Below are 18,812 nucleotides of genomic sequence, written 5' to 3'. Positions count from 1 at the left end.
AAACTAGATAGGTTAAGTAACATAGTATCATTAGCTAATATATGGCAAAAGCTGAGATTTAAATAATGGTTTTTACTCACTCTGAAGATCTTGTCTTTTCTTCCTAATAGCAAAGCATCCAGTTTAGAATTGAAAGGTAAAAATACCTTAGTCATCATAAAAGCACTATGTAAATATCTAATAATTATATTGCTAGTATATACAACTTCCTATTTGGGGATTTGAAGTTAGAGAATTTCACCCTTGTTTTATGTGAGCTTTAAGTGTTAGATTCTGTAATCTGTAAAGTTGAGCATGACTTGGGTGATCACCTTTCCTTGAGTCCATCTTTTGTGCTCCGTGTTTGTGCATTTAAAAATTTAAATTCAGTATAACCATAGCAAGATAGATTTCTACAGATGGGCTTGTGGAGGTTCAAGGAAGCTAGTTTCTTGTGGACTAAAGACTTAATTATTACAAGGAGATAGTGCATTTGGGAGAATTTAATAAATAATGGTACAATTTAAATTTTTCTATTTTAAAGCCATTTCTCCTATAAAGGGTAAATATGTATTAATTTCAACAAGCACTTCCCTTGTGAATATGCTTTTTAGGAGATGGGGATGAAAATTGGACATTTGCTCTAAATCTGTTTATAGTCTGGTGAGATGGTGTCTGTCCAGGTGACAATGAGAGGAGCAGGTGATACACAATTGGAGTACATTGTAATCAGTCCATTTAATCAGAGTCTTTTGGTCTTCCTTGGTGGTGAGACTGCGAAGACAAATGTGACTGGTTGTCTAAAGAAAATGTTGATTTTGATTTTCTGTAGCAAACAGATAAAGCCCATCATTGAATAAAAGCTGTTTCTTTTCTAATAAAAGCCAGTATAGTACTTTTAAGGGCTAGATAGAAAATTGAGTTATTTTTTTTAAAAACCAAGATGTTATATCCTATTTTTAGTATGGTATTTAGCCAAAAACATGTGCCTTCAGCTGGCTGTTATATATGGCAGTCAGAAGTGGTGCCAATTGTTTTTGACCGACCCCTATTTTTGACTCTGAGTCTAATTTAATTGAAGATGAAATCATGTGGAGATGTCTGCCCACCTTCTAGAGATTTAAAAAGCCCTCAGATAGGAGCCTAAGTTCTAAGCCCAGATTTACCACGATAGAAGCTTGCGTATCATTAGCTTTGAACCTTGTCATCAGATTTTCTCACCCAGTCCTCCTAATTGTTATAATCTACTGATACCTGCTTCATGTTTTGACTTTTGAGATCTGTGCACTGTCACTGTCTCCAGTATTCCTGTTTAAATTCTTGGCAGCTTCAATCTACTCATAGATGATTCTTCCAGTTCTCTCAGTACTCAGTTATTACTGTCTTCACAGCAATGAGAGCCTATTTTTTGTGGTCCAATATTTTTAGTATAAGAACAACTGCTTAGTAGGAATATAAAGGGAGAAAATAAGGGATGGGTAAACAGTGGATTATTTTCTGTAAGTTACTAACTTTTGTAGTTGGAAACAATCAGTTCCCTTTATAAGGAGAATTGTTTTACAGATAGTCAAAGTAATAGTGTATCTTTTATGACAGAGGTAATTTTCTCAGGACCACAATGAATATATAATGTATCTTTTGAAAGTCACACACAAAATGTGACTGTATTCCAAACTGTCTGGAACTACAATGGACGTTTGGGCTGCATTCTCATTTTGTAGACCCATGAGAGATGTCACTTTCAAATGAGAGCACTGTCTGGATAAGAATCACTTCCATTCCCTTCTAGGTACTTGTAGAGAGGACAAGCTATACTTTCTTCACTGTTATTGCCCTAACTCAGACTCATATTTAGATAATTTAAGTAGGAAGCCACTGATTTTCTGCTTCTATTTTCTCCCTCAGCCTCCATCTCTAATCAATTCTCGGTTATTTCTATCAGTCTTTTAGTTCTAAACATATATATATATATATATATATATATATGTATATATGTGTGTGTGTGTGTGTGTGTATTATTCTACTTACTAAACTCTGGAATGGCTCTTTGGTGACCTAAGTCATGGAGCCCAAATCCTTAAAAATGCTACTTATTCCACCTCAAGTCTATCTTAGTCATACCAGTTTTCTCATCAGACACCAAGTACAGACGAGTCACCTGTCACCACTTAGTATACTTTTTATTTTACTTTTGTGTATGTCTCTTTCCTATTAAATACAAGTTTCAGCATTCAGATAGTGATTTTTGTCTGTTAGGGTAACTACTGTACCTTTACTGCCTGAGAACAGCGCCTTATACATAGTAGCTGTGTGGTAAATATGGATGCATGAATGAATTCCTTAATCCCACCTATCTTCGCATAATTATACCAGGATTAATATTTAGTTCTTCCTATGTGCTAGAATTTAAGTTTCTCTTATATTTTAAATCAAGTTGAAATTCTATTTCTCACATTAAAAAAAGACTAAAAAATTTTTTGTTTAGGTCATTAAGACATTGTAGTTAATCAGATATTGGTAGTAGGGAGTAAGTTGTTAGTGATTTGCTTCAATGAAAATATGATGTAATGTATATACTGAGAAATTATATTCTAAGTACCATTTTTCTTTAAGTGAGGAATAGGAAATCAAGTTATCTTCTCTCAATAGCTGATCTATAAACAGAAGTCTCTATACAGCTGAACCAGTTAGTTTTCCTTCTGTTCTATCAGCATAAATGCTGAATTTCCACAGATTGCAATCCTACCAGAAAAAAAGGATGTTTCTTTTTTTAGGCTGCTAATTTTTTTTTCACTATTAAAATTTATTTCAAGTTGCAATTCAGTGCTTGGAGACAGTGTTCAAAATCAGCCCAGAAGATACACACCTAGCAGTGTCACAGCCTTTGACAGAAATGTTCACAAGTTCCTTCTGTAAGGTAAGCTGTCATTGTTTTCTCATTCATATCTGATTTAATTATAATTACAATATTATGTTGGATTGTTAATATGTGAGGGACTATACCTATTAATAACTCATTTCTTTTTGGGTATAAGATAGATGGTGAACCCACGTGGACACATTTGGGATCTAAAATGTAACTCCTTTAAATGTAGTTTAGATTTTCCTGTTAGTAGTTATGATTGTCCTTTCACCATCGATGTGTCTTAGTCAACTTTTTAAGTCTTTTATAGTATTGGAGTATTTTTAAATTTCTGACATCTATTTGACATTCCCCTAAAATATGGAATACGTGTTTTAAAAAAAGTGTTAACATCAAGAAGGCAACCATGCAAAAATAGATTCATCAGGAATTGAGTCATCATTCTGAAGCAGATTTCATCAAATGTTGCCATTGATGGGACTCTTTAAATGAGGGGAAGGTTTAGGCTCAAGATGCAAGCTTGGACTGAAACATGTTTTCTGATCTCTGCTCCTGTATAGAAATACTATTTATTAGAAAAACATTTTCTAAAAATAAGAACAACACTCATCTATTTTATTGGTGATTTTGAACTTGAGTTATTTTTGTATAATTAGGAAAGTATATTTCTGATGTTAATCAATTTTACTGGAAGTTTAATGAAAAAAGGTAGTGGTGGATATTTTTAAAATATAGTAAATAGTGGTGACAAATTATGCTTTCTTGAAAATTGTACACTTATTTCTGAACTAAGCATCAAGTTTAAATGCAACATATCTTAGGGCCTCCCTGGTGGTGCAAAGGGTTAAGTCTCAGCACTATGAAGCTATCTGCAGCATGAGTTAGATCCCTGGCAAGGGAGCTAACCCACATGATGCAGCAGACCTCTCCTGTCTCGCCTGCCCCCTCAGCAGTATATTTCAGTCCATCTGCCTATTCTGCTCCCCACTCTGTCTCTGATGAATCCTCTCACACCCCTCACCTCTGGCCTACACCCCAGCTCTTTTATGCATAAATAAATAAAATAAAGCTTTAAAAAAATAAAAGCAACACAATTTAAAAAGAGTCTCTTGGGGTCTCCCAGGAAGCACAGTGGGTTAAGTGCAGCCCTGTGAAGCTGTCCGCAGCCTCTGCAGTGCAGGGTCGATTCCCGGCCGGCCAGGGAGATTCCCCCATGGAGCGGTAGACCTCTTCTGACACACCCACTACTCTCCTCAGCAATGCTTTCAGACTGTCTGCCTGTTCTGTCCTCTGCTCTGTCTCTGGTGAATCCTCTCACCCTCCCATGTCTCTGGCCTGTACCCCAGCTATTGTATAAATAAAAAATAAATCTTTAAAAAAAAATAAATAAAAAGGGTCTCTTAAAGACATAAAATACATTGTGTTCCCAGTGTCACTTAGGGTATTTCTGAGTTTCTATTTAATTTTCATCAGTATCTTTAATTTGAATCTTACTAATATGAAAGAGGTTTGAGGATGATAGTATGTGCAAAAAATAGGATTTTATATGTTTTTTAATCTTATGGTAAAATATATGTTCAAGGTTTAAAAAAATTTGGAATATGGAAAGATATAAAGAAGAGACAGAAATTTTTACCTCCAAATATTACTATTGTTAGTCTTTCAATGTGAACCTTTCCTTATTTTTTTTAACCTCTGTGTTTGTGTGCACATATTTAAATATTAGGATCATATAATAAGTGCTTTTATTGGTTAGCTTTGATTTTAACTTTGTGGTTATCTCTTTGAATATTAACATTTTATTAAAATTTTTTCACTAATAATAAACAATTACAAAGATTAGATAAAAAAGATATGGTCTGTCCACACTGTGGAATACTATTCAGCCATAAGGAAAAGTGAAAAGCTGCCATTTACAGCAAAAAGGAAGGAATTTGAGGGAATTATGTGTAGTAAAGCAAGTCAGAGTGACAAACACACATATTGGATATTCACATAACAGATGATTCAACCAAGTAAAATACTTATAAAAACTGGTGGACATTAATAAAATGAAATGAGATTTCTGAGATTAAGGGAGAGTGGATGGAGGAAAGGCCAAGGACGTGTGGTAGGGAAAATTTTTTTAAAGTGTAAAAAAAGTATATTGGTTAGTAAAAAAAGTATATAAACAATTCCTTGAACATATTCTATTCATATTCTTTGCTATTGGTTGTTCATGAAGTGTAATTGTTGGGTATAGGGAAAGTGAGTAAAAAATAGTGTTCACAGTTGCTTATTATCCTCTAGAAAAATTCCATAGTTATTTTTCTAATAAAAGTATGTGAAAGGACTTTTTCCTATTTCTAACACTATTAGGTGTTAAGATTTTATGACGGAGAATTACAGATGATTTACTATAGTGTAATTCATTATTTACTTACAGTTTTCTGGAATGACTCTATGTAGCTAAATAGAAAGACATTGATTTTTACTTAATTTCAGAATGAGATTCTGCCACTCTCAAACTCAGTGCCTGAAGATGTGGGAAAAGCTGACCAACTAAAAGATGAAGGTGAGTATTTCATAGGAAAAATGACTTGCTCAGTAAAGCTTTCTGAAACTCTGGAGAAAATAACTGTCAGTTGCTAAGATTATGGTTTACACTGCCAAGACTGGATTGTCATAAGTCCATATGACACTTATTGCTGCAGACAGGACAGCCGATGAAGTTCTTTGCCATTAATGAAGACTCAGAGTCTAAATGAATTTGCAATGGGGGGAGGCTGGGGAGAGTGCCATCAAAAGCAGCTCTGCCTTTCACTCTCCCAGCCTAAGCTTTTATTAAAGATATGAACAAAGGAATAAGAAAATAGCACACAATTGTATTTTTGCTTATACAGATTAATAAATTACTGCTGAAAACAAGTTTTCCTGGTTAGTAGGGAACATGCGCAGAAGCCAGCATGTCCTCAGAGAACAGGAGTCAATTCTGGGAAGAAGTTCTGTTTGCAGAACTTCTAACATCCTGGAAATCCGTATGCAGAATAAACAGGTATTCTCCAAAACTCTAGCTCCCTTTAGGGCAGCAGGCTCCCAACAACTTGGGAAATAGAAATGAAGGTAATAGGGAAGAAGCCTGGCAATACAGAGTGGTTTGTGAGCAGTATACATATGACTTGTTTCAAAAGAAGCAGACCTGTTTTGAGTAAAACTTGCCAAACAGTATTTACAGTATGATTGTTGGTAATTTATGTGCTGTGTGTATGCTAGGATTCCAAATTCTTCTTTATGCCTACTCAAAGAGAAGAAAATAACTTCCAATATTATTTTAATTTTTGTGTATTTGAGTTTTTTTGAAAGTTGTTTGTGCATCTCCATGGCACTTATGTGTTTATTAGCTAGCAAATTTTCTAATAGTGGCTGTTGACGCATTCTTGGTTTTAATCAGTAAGTCACTGTTAAGGATCTGTGTTAACTTTCCTCATCATGTAAGTTATGTTAACCTATAGAGGAAAGCCAGGTCATGCCTATAAGATTAATATGTTATAAAACAGAGTCCTGATCTTTAGCAGTGAATGAGAGCCAACAAATTCCCTGTCCTATGGGAAGAAATTTATTTAGGGAATATGTCATGTTCAGAAGCTATATAAAAAATGGTTCAGAGCCATTTTCTGGTCCATTCCTTTGTTCATAGCCTAAAGAAGGTAACTGAGTTAAAAAAAAAAAAACAAAACAGTTGGTGTCTAAAAGGATAGACATGGAAAAGAATATACTTTTCCTATTATCTTGCCTGTATTAGGTCTATTAGGTCTATAATAGACCTAAATGATATATATCATCGTTTTTAATGGGTGTATAGTATTCCATGGTACTATTAGGTAGCTAGTACCTTTCTAGAAGGTTGTTTTAAAACATTTTTGTGTGCTTTCCTTCTGAAGAGCTATAGTAAGATCAGAAGAACAAGTAAGGTTCATTGTTGTCATTCCCTGACATGTCACAGAAGTATATGCAAACCTCAGAAGGTTGTCTTGAGAATTAAGAAACAATTTTATCGGCAAGTATCATGTAACTATAAACTGCTATCCAATGGTTTATTACATTTATCTTTACAAATTACTTCAAGGTGTCTTGAATTTTTGCATATAGAGTATTTTTTGGTGATATTTTTATCATTAATATATGTAAATATATATACATACATCTGGCATGTATGTATGTATATATGTTACAGTATCAATACATTTGAGGAAAAAAATACAACAGATTTTTAAAAAGTAGTAATAGTAAAATAATATCACCCATGACAAAAAGGCCCGACAGCAACAACAAAATCCCAATAACCCAGAATATTTAAATATTTTACATACAGAAAGCCATTTTTTTTAGTACCTGAGCTAATGTAGTTAATTTCTTGCTTAATCATAAAAATTATGTAATAATCCTGTTAACTACATTAAAGGCTTTATATTGATTCCTTTTTTGGAAGTCTAATTATTTTGGGGTCTAAATTAATTATTTTTCCATTAAACAACAACTTTATTGAGATACAATTCATGTACCATGCTATTTGCTCCTTCTAGGTAATTGGTTCTAGTATATTCATGGAGTTGTGCCACAATTACAGAATGTTTTTAATCACTTCCCATAAAAGCCTGTGCCCATTAAGAGTCACTCTATTCATTTCTGATTTTTAACTTGCAGTAATTTTTGTATGATTTTAGATGCTCTTACCTACCTTCCTTTCCTTAAGCTTTCTGTTCTGTTCCCTGCAAATTTACAGCTTCCACGTCTTCCTATTAAGTAGCTAATGTATATTAAAAAACAAAGCTGTGATATAAGTCCTTCTTCCTAATCCTAGTGCTTAAAAAAATTCAATTTTGGGACATTGGTTTGTTTTTTTTTAAGTGAGCAGGATATTTTTTACATTTAATGGAATACAGAGGATAGTCAAGGAAATTCCTTATCTACTCCTAATCAGTTGTTAACCTAGCTAAATTATTGCCAGATGTATTTGCAGATATGTTTCCTAACAATCAGTACCCTGTGGACTAGCCAATGGTATCTGAAATTCTGTATCTTTAGAAATTAACACCCAATAATCCCTTTTAAAAAAAAATCTCTATAAGGTATAGCACATAATATATTACCTACCAGTAATATAGTGGCATGCTTATTTTTGCCAGCTTACTTGCATAGCAGAATTCTGAGGACTTGGTTATTTAGCAGGTATAGATTTTGACAGGGGAGGAGTGGAAGACTTGATGCAGATTGAGTTGGTGACTGAGGAGGGTATTATGTCTGGAATGGGGTGGGGCAGCTCTGAAAGGAGAGAGAAGTTAAGGAAGATAAGATTAGATTTTGTCCTGAGATAATCATAAATGTTACATTTACTTATTAAAACCTGGATTTTATAAGGTATACAAACATTAAAAAAAGTCTCAGCATTGTTAAAAATCACTGTTAAAAATCATTGTTAAAAATCATTGTTAAAAACACACTGAAGGCTAATGGAGATGAATTCTATAGTGCAATATAAAATTTATCTCCAGTGTTGACTGAAAATCATGCTACTGACCTTCATATTATTATAGTTTCTGTGATTAAAACGTATCTTTCAAACTTTGTATTTTTTTAATATTGTATTACTGTACCTATTGATTATTTTAGGCAATAACCACATGAAAGAAGAAAATTATGCTGCTGCAGTGGATTGTTACACACAGGCAATAGAATTGGATCCAAATAATGCAGTTTATTATTGCAACAGGTAAGCCTACATTATTGTGGCAGGTTTACAGGGAGAACTGTAAAGTTTATTTATAAAATTTTGAAAGTTCTATGAGTATAAAGAAGAAAAGAATTCATAAACTTGTCACTTAGCAGCAACCACTGTTACCAACCTTTTAGTACATTTTGTTTGATCAAAGTGTAATCAATTTTATACTCATTTTTACCCACTAGGCATATCATAAACATGTCCTTATTTTGTATATATTTTTAATTTAATTGAGATATAATCCACCTAAAATTATATTAGCTTCAGGTACACAATATAATGATTTGATGTTTGTATATATTGTGGCATGATCTAGCCCCAAACATAGAAGATTTTTGTTTCTTGAGAACATGTCCCTATTTTATTGAAGTCCTTCATAAACATTATTTAAATGGATGCAAATTGGTCTGTTATTATCTGTTAATCATTTTTATATTGTCAGGTCTATCATTGTGGCTGGCAAATAAGGACTCAGTGTTATTTTTTAATAAATGGATAGAGGTTCCTTCATTTTACTTATTCACCTACTGATAGACATTGAAGTTGTCTTTTTTTTCTTTCAATAAAAAAACTGGGGTAAACATCTTTGTTTCTAAAATTACTTTCTGGACTTAAGATTTCCTAGACTTTGGATTTATCCCTGTAAATGCCTTCAGTAGATCTAGCAATATAAATTGTGGATGCAGATTGTAAAATTGTTCCAGCCTCTTTGAAAATATTTTGAAGTTTAATTCTCTCCTCTAGAAGTATATTAGTGTATCTGTTTTTACCACACTTTTCTCAATACTAAGTACTTGAATTATTACTTATTATTGTAAATTCAGTATTCTTATTTTAGTATTGATTGTTCCAATTTATGTTTAATTACTGTTGAAGCTGGACATTTTTCAAATCTAGAAATGTTAATTTCTACATTATTGCATAACCTGCTACTTGGCTTCTCAGCTCTTCTGTCAATTATGTGATTAATTTTTTGCATTAAGTTATTCTGTTTTAAACATTATGGTTCCATTAGAAGTTCATGCAATTATGGAAATGTTCTATCTGTAGTGTCTAATACAGTAGTTACAGTGACTACTAAGCTCTTGAAATGTGGCTAGTCAATCATGGAAACTTAATGTTTAAGATCAGCTCAAATTGAAACTCACTTGTGGCTACTATATTGGACAGCATAACTCTATATTAAAGATACAACCCCTTTTTCCTAATTGCACAGCTTTCTGTTTGCCTTTTAATGTTGTTCACATGTATACATTTTTTTTTTAAAGATTTCTTTATTTATGCATACAAGAGCTGGGGTACAGGCCAGAGGTATGGGGGGGTGAGAGGATTCACCAGACATAGAGTGGGGAACAGAACAAGCAGACTGACTGAAGTACACTGCTGAGGGGAGCAGCGGGCAAGTCAGGAGAGGTCTGCTGTGCCATGTGGGTTGCTCCCTGGCTGGCCAGGGGATCGAACTCTTGCTGTAGAGGTTGCGGACAGCTTCATAGGTTGCGTCTTAACCCCTTGCACCACCAGGGAGGCCCCTGTATAAATTTTAAATGCTTGCTTTTCTCCCCAGTTACAGACATGACAACTTACTTCTATTTTCTTATTTTTCCATGTATATTCTACTTTGGTGATGGTATGACTATTTCAATCAATCTGAAACTTTTTATGACAGTCTTATGCAAATTACCTCTTATGTAATAAATTCTTAGGTTTGAAAGAGATCTTTAAGTTATCTTGATCAAATCTTGTATTGAATTTTTCTTATATTTAGGGTATTCAATTTTGTAAACCCTCTGGGAGAATGCCATTTCCCCTTACCTTTTCTTTAGTTGATATTTCTATTTAAAAAGTCACCTTTATATTGACACAGAATTTGTTTTCCTCTAGCTTCTATAAGTTGGCTTTTTAATTTTATATTTAAGGGCAACTACAGAATTAGTATGATTCTTTGTCATGACAGTATCTTAACATTTTGTGGGTGGCTACTATGTTCATTTGAGTTCTTTTTTTGCTGTTAAATGTTCCCAGCTTTTCAGTTGTACCTCAGATAGTACAGCTTTAAGACCTGCACTTTTATTCTAAAATCATTCCAATTTTCCTATATCTATTACTGTGTAATTCCTAGAAATTAGCACTTTATCTGACATCTAGCATTTAGCACTAGAATCTGGCATCAATCTGACAAGAATAGTCTGGTAAGGCTCTCATCTATCTACTTCTAGACATTAGCATCTTGCACATTATTTGTTAAATTCATTTTCCATTTTTGGTCACATAAAGACTTTCCTTTTCACACCTTTTCTCTATTCTATCGGTCATATAGTCATTTGACAGGTTCTTGCCAAATCCTTATTCTGTACGAGTATTGTCATTGGAGGTAATGCTGGTTGTCTAGACTCAAATACAGGATCTTATATTTTATCTCATTAGAATTTTATCTTATTAGTTTCTTATTACATGGCCCTTAATCTTTTTGGACATTTTATAATGTTTCCTTCTCCTAGTTTCATGTCATCACAAACTGGAGAAGAATACCATATATTACATTATGTCAGTTACAAAGTCAATTATTGAAGCAAGAATGGGAAAGTGGTTAATAGGAGTTCCAACCTAGGATCTTCGGATTCTAATTTCTGCTCTGCCATTGATAACCTGTGTGACCTTGAGCAAGTTACCTAACATATCTATGCCTTAGTTTCCCATTGGTAAAAGGTGAATAATAGCATTTACCCATAAGATTGTTGTAAAACTCATATAATTAATACATGTAAAGTGCTGAAAAGTGTCTAATAAATGGTGTACACAACAGTAGCCATCAGCATCATTGTTTAAGCAGTCTGGTTTGGTGTTCCACCTCTGTATGCACCATGTAGCCATTAAATTCCCTCTTACTAGTTATGTGCTTTGGGCAGCCACTTACACCCTTTCCTCGCTTGTAAAATAGAGATACTTACCTAACCATTTCATAGAGTAGTTGTATACAAAGCCTAGCATACAAAGTCTTAGGCTTTCAGTATTTGTTTCTTTCAAAATTTAAGATTTTTTATAATTAGAGCATCAGTTTTTGCTATAATTTATTTATGCATGATGCACCACTTGGGAAATGTAAGGGACAAGTTGAACAGTAATTCTGTTAGTGTTTGGACCTGGGGGTTTGGGCACTACTATGGGGACTGAGCTATCTGCTATCAGGATTGTGTGAAGGGGTAGTAAATGGCTTCATTATGTTGTCAGGACCTAATCATTCCAGGAGCTTTGTTAAAAAGGTAATCTGAAAGGAATTAAATGGTCCTTAATTGTGTTGAGATTATATGCTAAATAGATGGGCTATATTGTTATCCTTAATTAGTAGCCAAATTTAGGCACATAGGTAAGTGTTAGTTTTCATTTTAGCCTTGCTGGATGGATGGCCTAATATTACTAGTAAAGTCATCAATTAACAGCATAGTACTCTGAGTAGCTGTAAACAGCAATCACTCCGTGTGCTTCTCTACAGTTCCCAATAGCCTACTGTTTTCAGTTTGTGCAAATAAGAAAGGCACTAAGTAGGTAGATCAGTTGCATGATTCATATATTTGTTTTCTATAGCAAGCAAACAGTGAAAGGCAGCCTGCATATTTTCTCTGCTTTTGTTTGAGTTTTTTTTTTTTTTTCATTTTATTAGACCTTAGACAATTTGATTTAGATATTCACTCTTCTCTTTCTCTCAGGGCTGCTGCTCAAAGTAAATTAAGTCACTACACAGATGCAATAAAGGATTGTGAAAAAGCAATAGCAATCGATTCAAAGTACAGCAAGGCCTATGGGCGAATGGGGTAAGTTCTGCGAGAATGTGCAAAGTACTTTTAGATGTGCTATTTTTAATGGCTTGGTCTTGAATTTCCTGCTTAAGATTGTATCCTCTGAACTAATAAGATAAATATGGCATTAAGGGAGGAAATAATTGTAGTGTTTGACTTGGGAGAGAGATGATTCGTTGTGTAATGAATGGTTGGTGGAGAAAATCATAGACCTGTACTGAATAGACTCACTTCATGTTCCAGATGACAAATTTCAAATGAGCACTCAATATTGAGCCAGAGTGAGCTTTCCAAAGCATAAATCATGTCACTTCATTTCCACCAGAATAACATCCTAACTCCAAACCCATGATCCTATAGGATGTGGCATGATCCTTCCCGATATTGTCTCTTTCAATACTTTGTTCTTCATGTTCCCTCTTCATCAGCCTCTGTCCTGTTCTGTAAGCATACTAAACTTCTATGTTCTTGGGGCCCCTGTTAAGCTGCTTTTATTTAGAATGCTTCTGTCCTGATTTTCATGACTTTCTCTAGATTCAGCTCTTTTTAATGTGAGCAGCAACCTTATTTATTCTCTTTAATATTATTTTTTTATTGCATGTTTATCACGTCTTTCCCAGGTAGAATGAAAAATTTTTTTTAAAGATTTGTTTATTTATTTTATACAAAAACTGGGGTATAGGCCAGATGCGCGTGAGGGTGAGAGGATTTATCAGAGACAGAGCGGGGAACAGAACAGGCAGACTGACGAAATACACTGCTGAGGGGAGCAGCAGGCGAGGCAAGAGAGGTCTGCTGTGCCATGTGGGACCCTCGCCGGCCGGCCAGGATCGAACCCATGCTGCGGAGGCTGCGGACAGCTTCATAGCGTGGCGCTCAACTGCCTGTGCCACCAGGGGAGGCCCTTTATAAATGAGGACTTTACATTTCTCATTATAGAATCTAAAATAGTATCTGACACACCACTGAGTGTTATTAATAACTGTGTGTTGAATAGTTGAGAACTCTAATGAAGTTTCTCTCATGGGTGACATACAGAATCTTGGAATTAGAAAAAATTCTAATGCTACTCCTGTAAACCATAGTACAACAAATAATTTACCTATAACCTGGATTAGAACTGAATACCAAGATAGATGTTTGTCTACATTTGTGATGTCCTAATGTTTTTTAATCATGTATCTTATACTTTTAAATTCTCTGCAGGCTGGCCCTCACTGCCATGAATAAATTTGAAGAAGCAGTTACAAGTTATCAAAAGGCATTAGATCTTGATCCTGAAAATGATTCTTATAAATCCAATCTGAAAATAGCAGAACAAAAATTAAGAGAGGTATCTAGTCCTGTAAGTTTTTAATGCCAAATGAATGATTTTTTTGGTCATTCTCAATTATTGTAATTAACTTATAGTGGTAGAATGATTCTCTTATTTTTTTTTTACAGATAGGAACTGGATTGAGCTTTGACATGGCTAGCTTAATAAACAATCCAGCATTCATTAGTATGGTGAGTATATTTCCTTTTCACTTCTGCAGCTGTTTCTGATAGAGCTATATAGTTACAAAACTTGAGAAACAAGTTTTGAGAAACAAGCTTTGTGGTGGTGGCTGCAATAGAGTTAGATATGATGTCACACTGACGTTCTTAAACCACTTGTATTTCTTTGTGGGAAAGCATTGGCTTTCCCACAAAGAAATACAAGTTCATTCATTCAATACAAGTTCTTCATTCATTCTTCATTCATCCTGAATGAAGTTTATTCCTGAATGAACTTCAGGAAGCCCATGGATTCCTTGAAATTATATATAGATATATGTATACATGCGGCTATATTAATGTTTTTAGGGAAAGAACCGTATTCTTCATCAGATTGGCAAAAGGGTCTGTGAATTTACAGAGGGTTAAAAATTACATAAAAGTGGTTACAGGAAGATATCTAATGATTCAGGTCTGGTGTTTTGTTTTTGTGGTTCCCTAAGCTCTTTTTTCAGCATTGTCTGTTTCTACTATAAGAATTTATTTGAGCTTTCAATATAATTTTCATACATATGTATGCCATTCTTCAAATGAACAAAATCACTTATGGTCCTTTTTGAAAACATACGTTCTTTGGTCCAGTATGTGGAACTCTAGTGAGTGGAGGAGGTCACCTGGGTATATAAAGTTCTTGGGTGATTGTACTTATGGCTGAGAACCATTCTACCACAAGTTATACTCTTGGAAGGCAGCCCCTTCAAAAAATATGTCTTGCAGTCACTAAATTTCAGTTGAGTTGAAATGCAGAGATGAGTTGTTGCCACTGAGCTAAATAAGTTTTTGAACAATTAGGTTTGTAGTAACTAGGAGTTTAAAATTAGTAGTCTAAATCTTTGTGGATGTTAATTTTTAAAAATTTATAATTATTTCATTGTTATTGAAATGCCATTGTTCCAAATCCTTGCCAGTGTTTTGACAGTACAGGATTTCTCCCCTCAGGTGTAGTTACCATTGCACTCCTACCACTGAAGCATGTAGTCCTCCAACAAAGTCCATTGAAGGTTCTTCCTCGCCTCCCCCATTCTCATTCCCCCTCTACTACTTCCACTGTGAAAGTTGCATCTTTCAAGGGTTGCTTTTAAAGTTTGTTTTTGTCTGATCTTTTGTTTGGTTTTTCTGTATTCTACCTGTAAGTGACTAGATGGTAATATTTGAATCACTGACACTAAATAAGGTATTGGCAAAACTACCACTTGCTTTTATTACCAGAAAGGTAATTGTTTCATTTGCAAATGTAATCCAGTAACTGTCTTTTATTCTCACTTAGTATTGGTGCCTCTGAGCCAATCAAATTTAAGTTGGTCTGCCCAGCTGTACAGCAAAAATTTATCTCTTTGTAGATTTTATGGTATTTTTGAACATATGCTATTATAATGTTAAATTGGATTTGTAAGTTTTATATTTGGCTTATGCCTCAAGATACTGTGTACTGAAATAAGGTCTGAGACTACTATGTAGGAACTGCAAAAAGGTGAAGGTTAAAATTATGTTTTGTGATTCTTAGAAAGGATCAGGTTGACAGAGGTTGAAAGATTTTTGGAACATGCTATTGGAGTTAGAGCCTTGCTCCATGTATAAGGGAAGTAAGGGGGCTAGACCTCATCTCAAGTCCACTGGGAAAAGGCTTTTCTGGGCCACTCAGAGAGCTTTCTATGAAAGATGGTCATCAGTCTGGCAGACAATAGACTGGTGTCTGACTTGCCAACTGGAGAAGCAAGTAACATAATTAACTTGTGGTCTGGGAAGTCCCGAAGACAGGTGGAGTATAGGTGTGTTTCCTGTGGGCCAGAGAGAGCCACACACATGCTTGCAAGACAGTTCCAGACTTCAGTTTGCCCAAGAGGCACTCCTGGAGGGTGACAGGATGACACGGTGACAGGATCCCAACACTGAGAGTCCTGAAAGGAGCATTACTAAGAACCTGGGACCAAAGGGAAAGTGATAGCATACATCCAGGAGAAAATTAAATTACCCTTTTCAGAAAGTAGAGGAGAAATCCCCAAAGTGGGGGGGTAGTAAGAAGTATCTGAAGAACTTCAGAAAGTGCCCCATGAGAGAACCTAAGTAGTTTTAAAAACGTACAAACCCAAGAGCACGGGTATAAAGCCAATGATACTACTAGTAATTAAATAAGAATTTTCCTGCTCGTGAGCCTCCCTGGTGGCCTAGGGGTTAAGTATCATGCTATCACCCTATGCCCTGAGTTCGATCCCCAACCAGGGAGCTAACCTGCATATGGCGCTGCCCCAGACCTCTCCTGTCTCACTTGCTGCTCCCCTTAGCACTGTATTTCAGTAGAAATACACTACAGTATTTCTGCCTGTTCTCCCCACTCTGTCTCTGGGGAATCCTCTCACCCCCTGCAACTCTGGTCTACATCCCAGTTCTTCTATGTATAAATAAAGTCTTTAAAAAAATAATTTTTCTGCTCTCTTTATTCTCTTTCTTCACTTAACTCTGATCATGGAGAACCTGAACTCTTGGTCAGCAAGCTGGAGGAAGAGAAGTAGAAGAAACACTATGGCAAAAAGCATAGCTAACAGTACCCGTGCTATAGTGCAACTGGCTAACAGTAGCAGGCCCATGCTGGGGAAGAAGTTTTACCCGTAAATGCAATTTTTTTTTTGTAATTACACCAAGCAAGTAATTAAACTAGGGGTCATTTTCTAACTTACAGTACCTGGAGGATTGCTTACTTCAAAGTGATCAGAAAAGCTGTATGATATATATTTCTTCGAGGTCCTAGAATCCATAGCATTAGTGTGTTAGCTCAGAGGCATCAATTCTAACCTACACTTGAGGAGAACTATATTTCTGGTCATAAAAGCAAGTGGTGGCTTTTCCGAACAGTTTATTTTGGGTCAGTGAATCAAAAATTAGCTTACTGCCTACAAAGATTTAGATTAAATATGGTTTACATGAGTATTGTTGACACTACCAATTTAAGGCAAAAAAAGAGTTATGCTTTCAAAATAGAAAGTTTTAAAAAGTGTATGTGTATAATTATAATTTCCCTCCTACTGAAGCATTGAAGGATTGAGACAACTTGGAGTGAGGTCACATCTCTTAGAGATGTGAAGCAGACCCTCTCAAGTATAGATTCTTTATACTTTTGAAGTGTCTTTTTCTTCTTTTGGCTTTATGGCTCTGATCAATAGTAGGAACTGCTGTCCATATCCTTAGTTTATAATCATTTTATCCTTGCAATGTATTTTTTTTTTTTTATAGAGGCATGCTTTATTTGTTTGCTGGTTTGTTTGTTTGTTTTGTTTATACATGCACTGGGTACAGTCAGAAGCGCGGGAGGGTGAGAGAATTCACCCGAGCCAGAGCGGGGAGCAGAGCAGGCAGAAGGACCGAAGTACACTGCTGAGGGGAGCAGCGGGCGGCAGGAGAGGTCTTCGCGCCATGTGGGACCCTCCTCCGGTGGCCGGGGAGCAGCCGGGGATCGAACCGGCGCCGCAGAGGCCGCGGGCAGCTTCGCAACCCAGCGCTCAACCGCTGCGCCACCGGGGAGGCCCTTGCAATGTATTTTTAATGCCACTTTTTCCTAGCACTTCCTTTTCTTACATTTCCATTTACTTTGTTTAGCACACTGACACTCTACAAAATACATGTACAAAATACAACGTACTGACATGGTTTAGCCATTGTTCCTCTACTTTTTGATAAAATTCTTTGTCAAAAATCCCTGAATTGTAACTCTTTAATGGGAGATGCCATTTTTTTCAATTCCAGGCAGCAAGTTTAATGCAGAATCCTCAAGTTCAACAGCTGTAAGTATACAGAAAAGCTTATTACATTTCTTCTCCACTTAACCAAAATGATAAAACTACCCTGAATGCTGGTCATTAAGTATTTAAAGTCACATACATTTGGCTTAACCTCCTACACAGTATGGGTTTATTTATTTATTTATTTATTTGTGGGACCCTAGCCGGCGACGGCCGGGGAACGAACCAGCACTGCAGAGGCTGCAGGCAGCCTCGCAGCCCAGTGCTCAACCGCTGCGCCACCAGGGGAAGCCCTAAAAATTTTTTTTTTTAAAGATTTTATTTATACAAGCACTGGGAAAGCGTGGGAGGGTGAGAGAATTCACCAGAGGCAGAGCGGAGAGCAGAGCAGAGCAGAGCAGAGCAGGCAGACTGACGAAGTACACTGCTGACGGGAGCAGCCAGCGGGTGGCAGGAGAGGTCTGCGCGCCATGTGGGACCCTCGCCCTGTGGCAGGGGATTGAACCGATGTTGCAGAAGCTGTGGGCAGTTTAGCAACCCAGCGCTCAACCTCTGCGCCACTGGGGAGGCCCCAGTGTGGGTATATTTAACTGGCTTTTCCATTGGCTGTTATATGCTAATAATATATGCCAATCCAGTGATGTATCTCTTGCATACTCTAGAATGTCCGGAATGATGACAAATGCCATTGGGGGACCTGCTGCTGGAGTTGGGGGCCTAACTGACCTGTCTAGCCTCATCCAAGCGTAAGTGTGTACTTAAACAGAAACAGTGAAAAAGTGTTTCTCCAAGGTGAGGGAAGCAGGGCTTTCTTTCAAAATTTTTATTGTTTACTGTTACTATCAGTAACCTCATTAGTTATTAAATCTAAAAGAAGTTAATAATTGGAAGAACTTTTCAGACTGAAAGGTAAAGGATCTCAAAGATCTGGACTGTCTTGCCAGCTCTGTACCTAAAGAAAAGCAATCACATATGCATTGTTTTTATTTTTGGGGCAGTACCATCTCAGTAATGCAATTAATAGAAAATGAATAGGTATTTACATCTTTATTCAATAGATAGAGAATCTGAGAGAAAGTTTAGTGACTTACTGAGGTTTCAGAGCATACATTGAAGAGCTAGATCCACATTCAGAGTTTTTATTTGCA

The 18,812-nt window shown here is 35.8% G+C and overlaps 1 protein-coding gene across 4 annotated transcripts in view; it reads left to right on the top strand.

Annotated features, from left to right (window-relative positions):
* The window catches only part of SGTB (small glutamine rich tetratricopeptide repeat co-chaperone beta), a 32,956-nt gene that overhangs the window by 2,226 nt on the left and 11,918 nt on the right, over positions 1-18,812 (top strand). For 3 of the 4 annotated variants that reach the window (XM_054688476.1, XM_037530590.2, XM_054688475.1), the window contains exons 3-10: positions 2,793-2,896; positions 5,327-5,396; positions 8,492-8,591; positions 12,305-12,409; positions 13,601-13,739; positions 13,838-13,900; positions 17,669-17,706; positions 18,327-18,410. In XM_054688476.1, coding sequence (XP_054544451.1) covers positions 2,793-2,896; positions 5,327-5,396; positions 8,492-8,591; positions 12,305-12,409; positions 13,601-13,739; positions 13,838-13,900; positions 17,669-17,706; positions 18,327-18,410 — 703 coding nt within the window. The remainder of the gene's footprint in view (positions 1-2,792; positions 2,897-5,326; positions 5,397-8,491; positions 8,592-12,304; positions 12,410-13,600; positions 13,740-13,837; positions 13,901-17,668; positions 17,707-18,326; positions 18,411-18,812) is intronic. The other variant, XM_037530591.2, reaches the window with a different exon arrangement.

Source organism: Talpa occidentalis, unplaced genomic scaffold, assembly GCF_014898055.3.
Source record: "Talpa occidentalis isolate TD23 unplaced genomic scaffold, MPIMG_talOcc4v2.1 talOcc4.6, whole genome shotgun sequence".
NCBI lineage: Eukaryota > Metazoa > Chordata > Mammalia > Eulipotyphla > Talpidae > Talpa > Talpa occidentalis.
The sequence above is the reverse complement of the archived record's forward strand: the minus strand, read 5'-3'. Positions and strand labels throughout refer to the sequence as shown.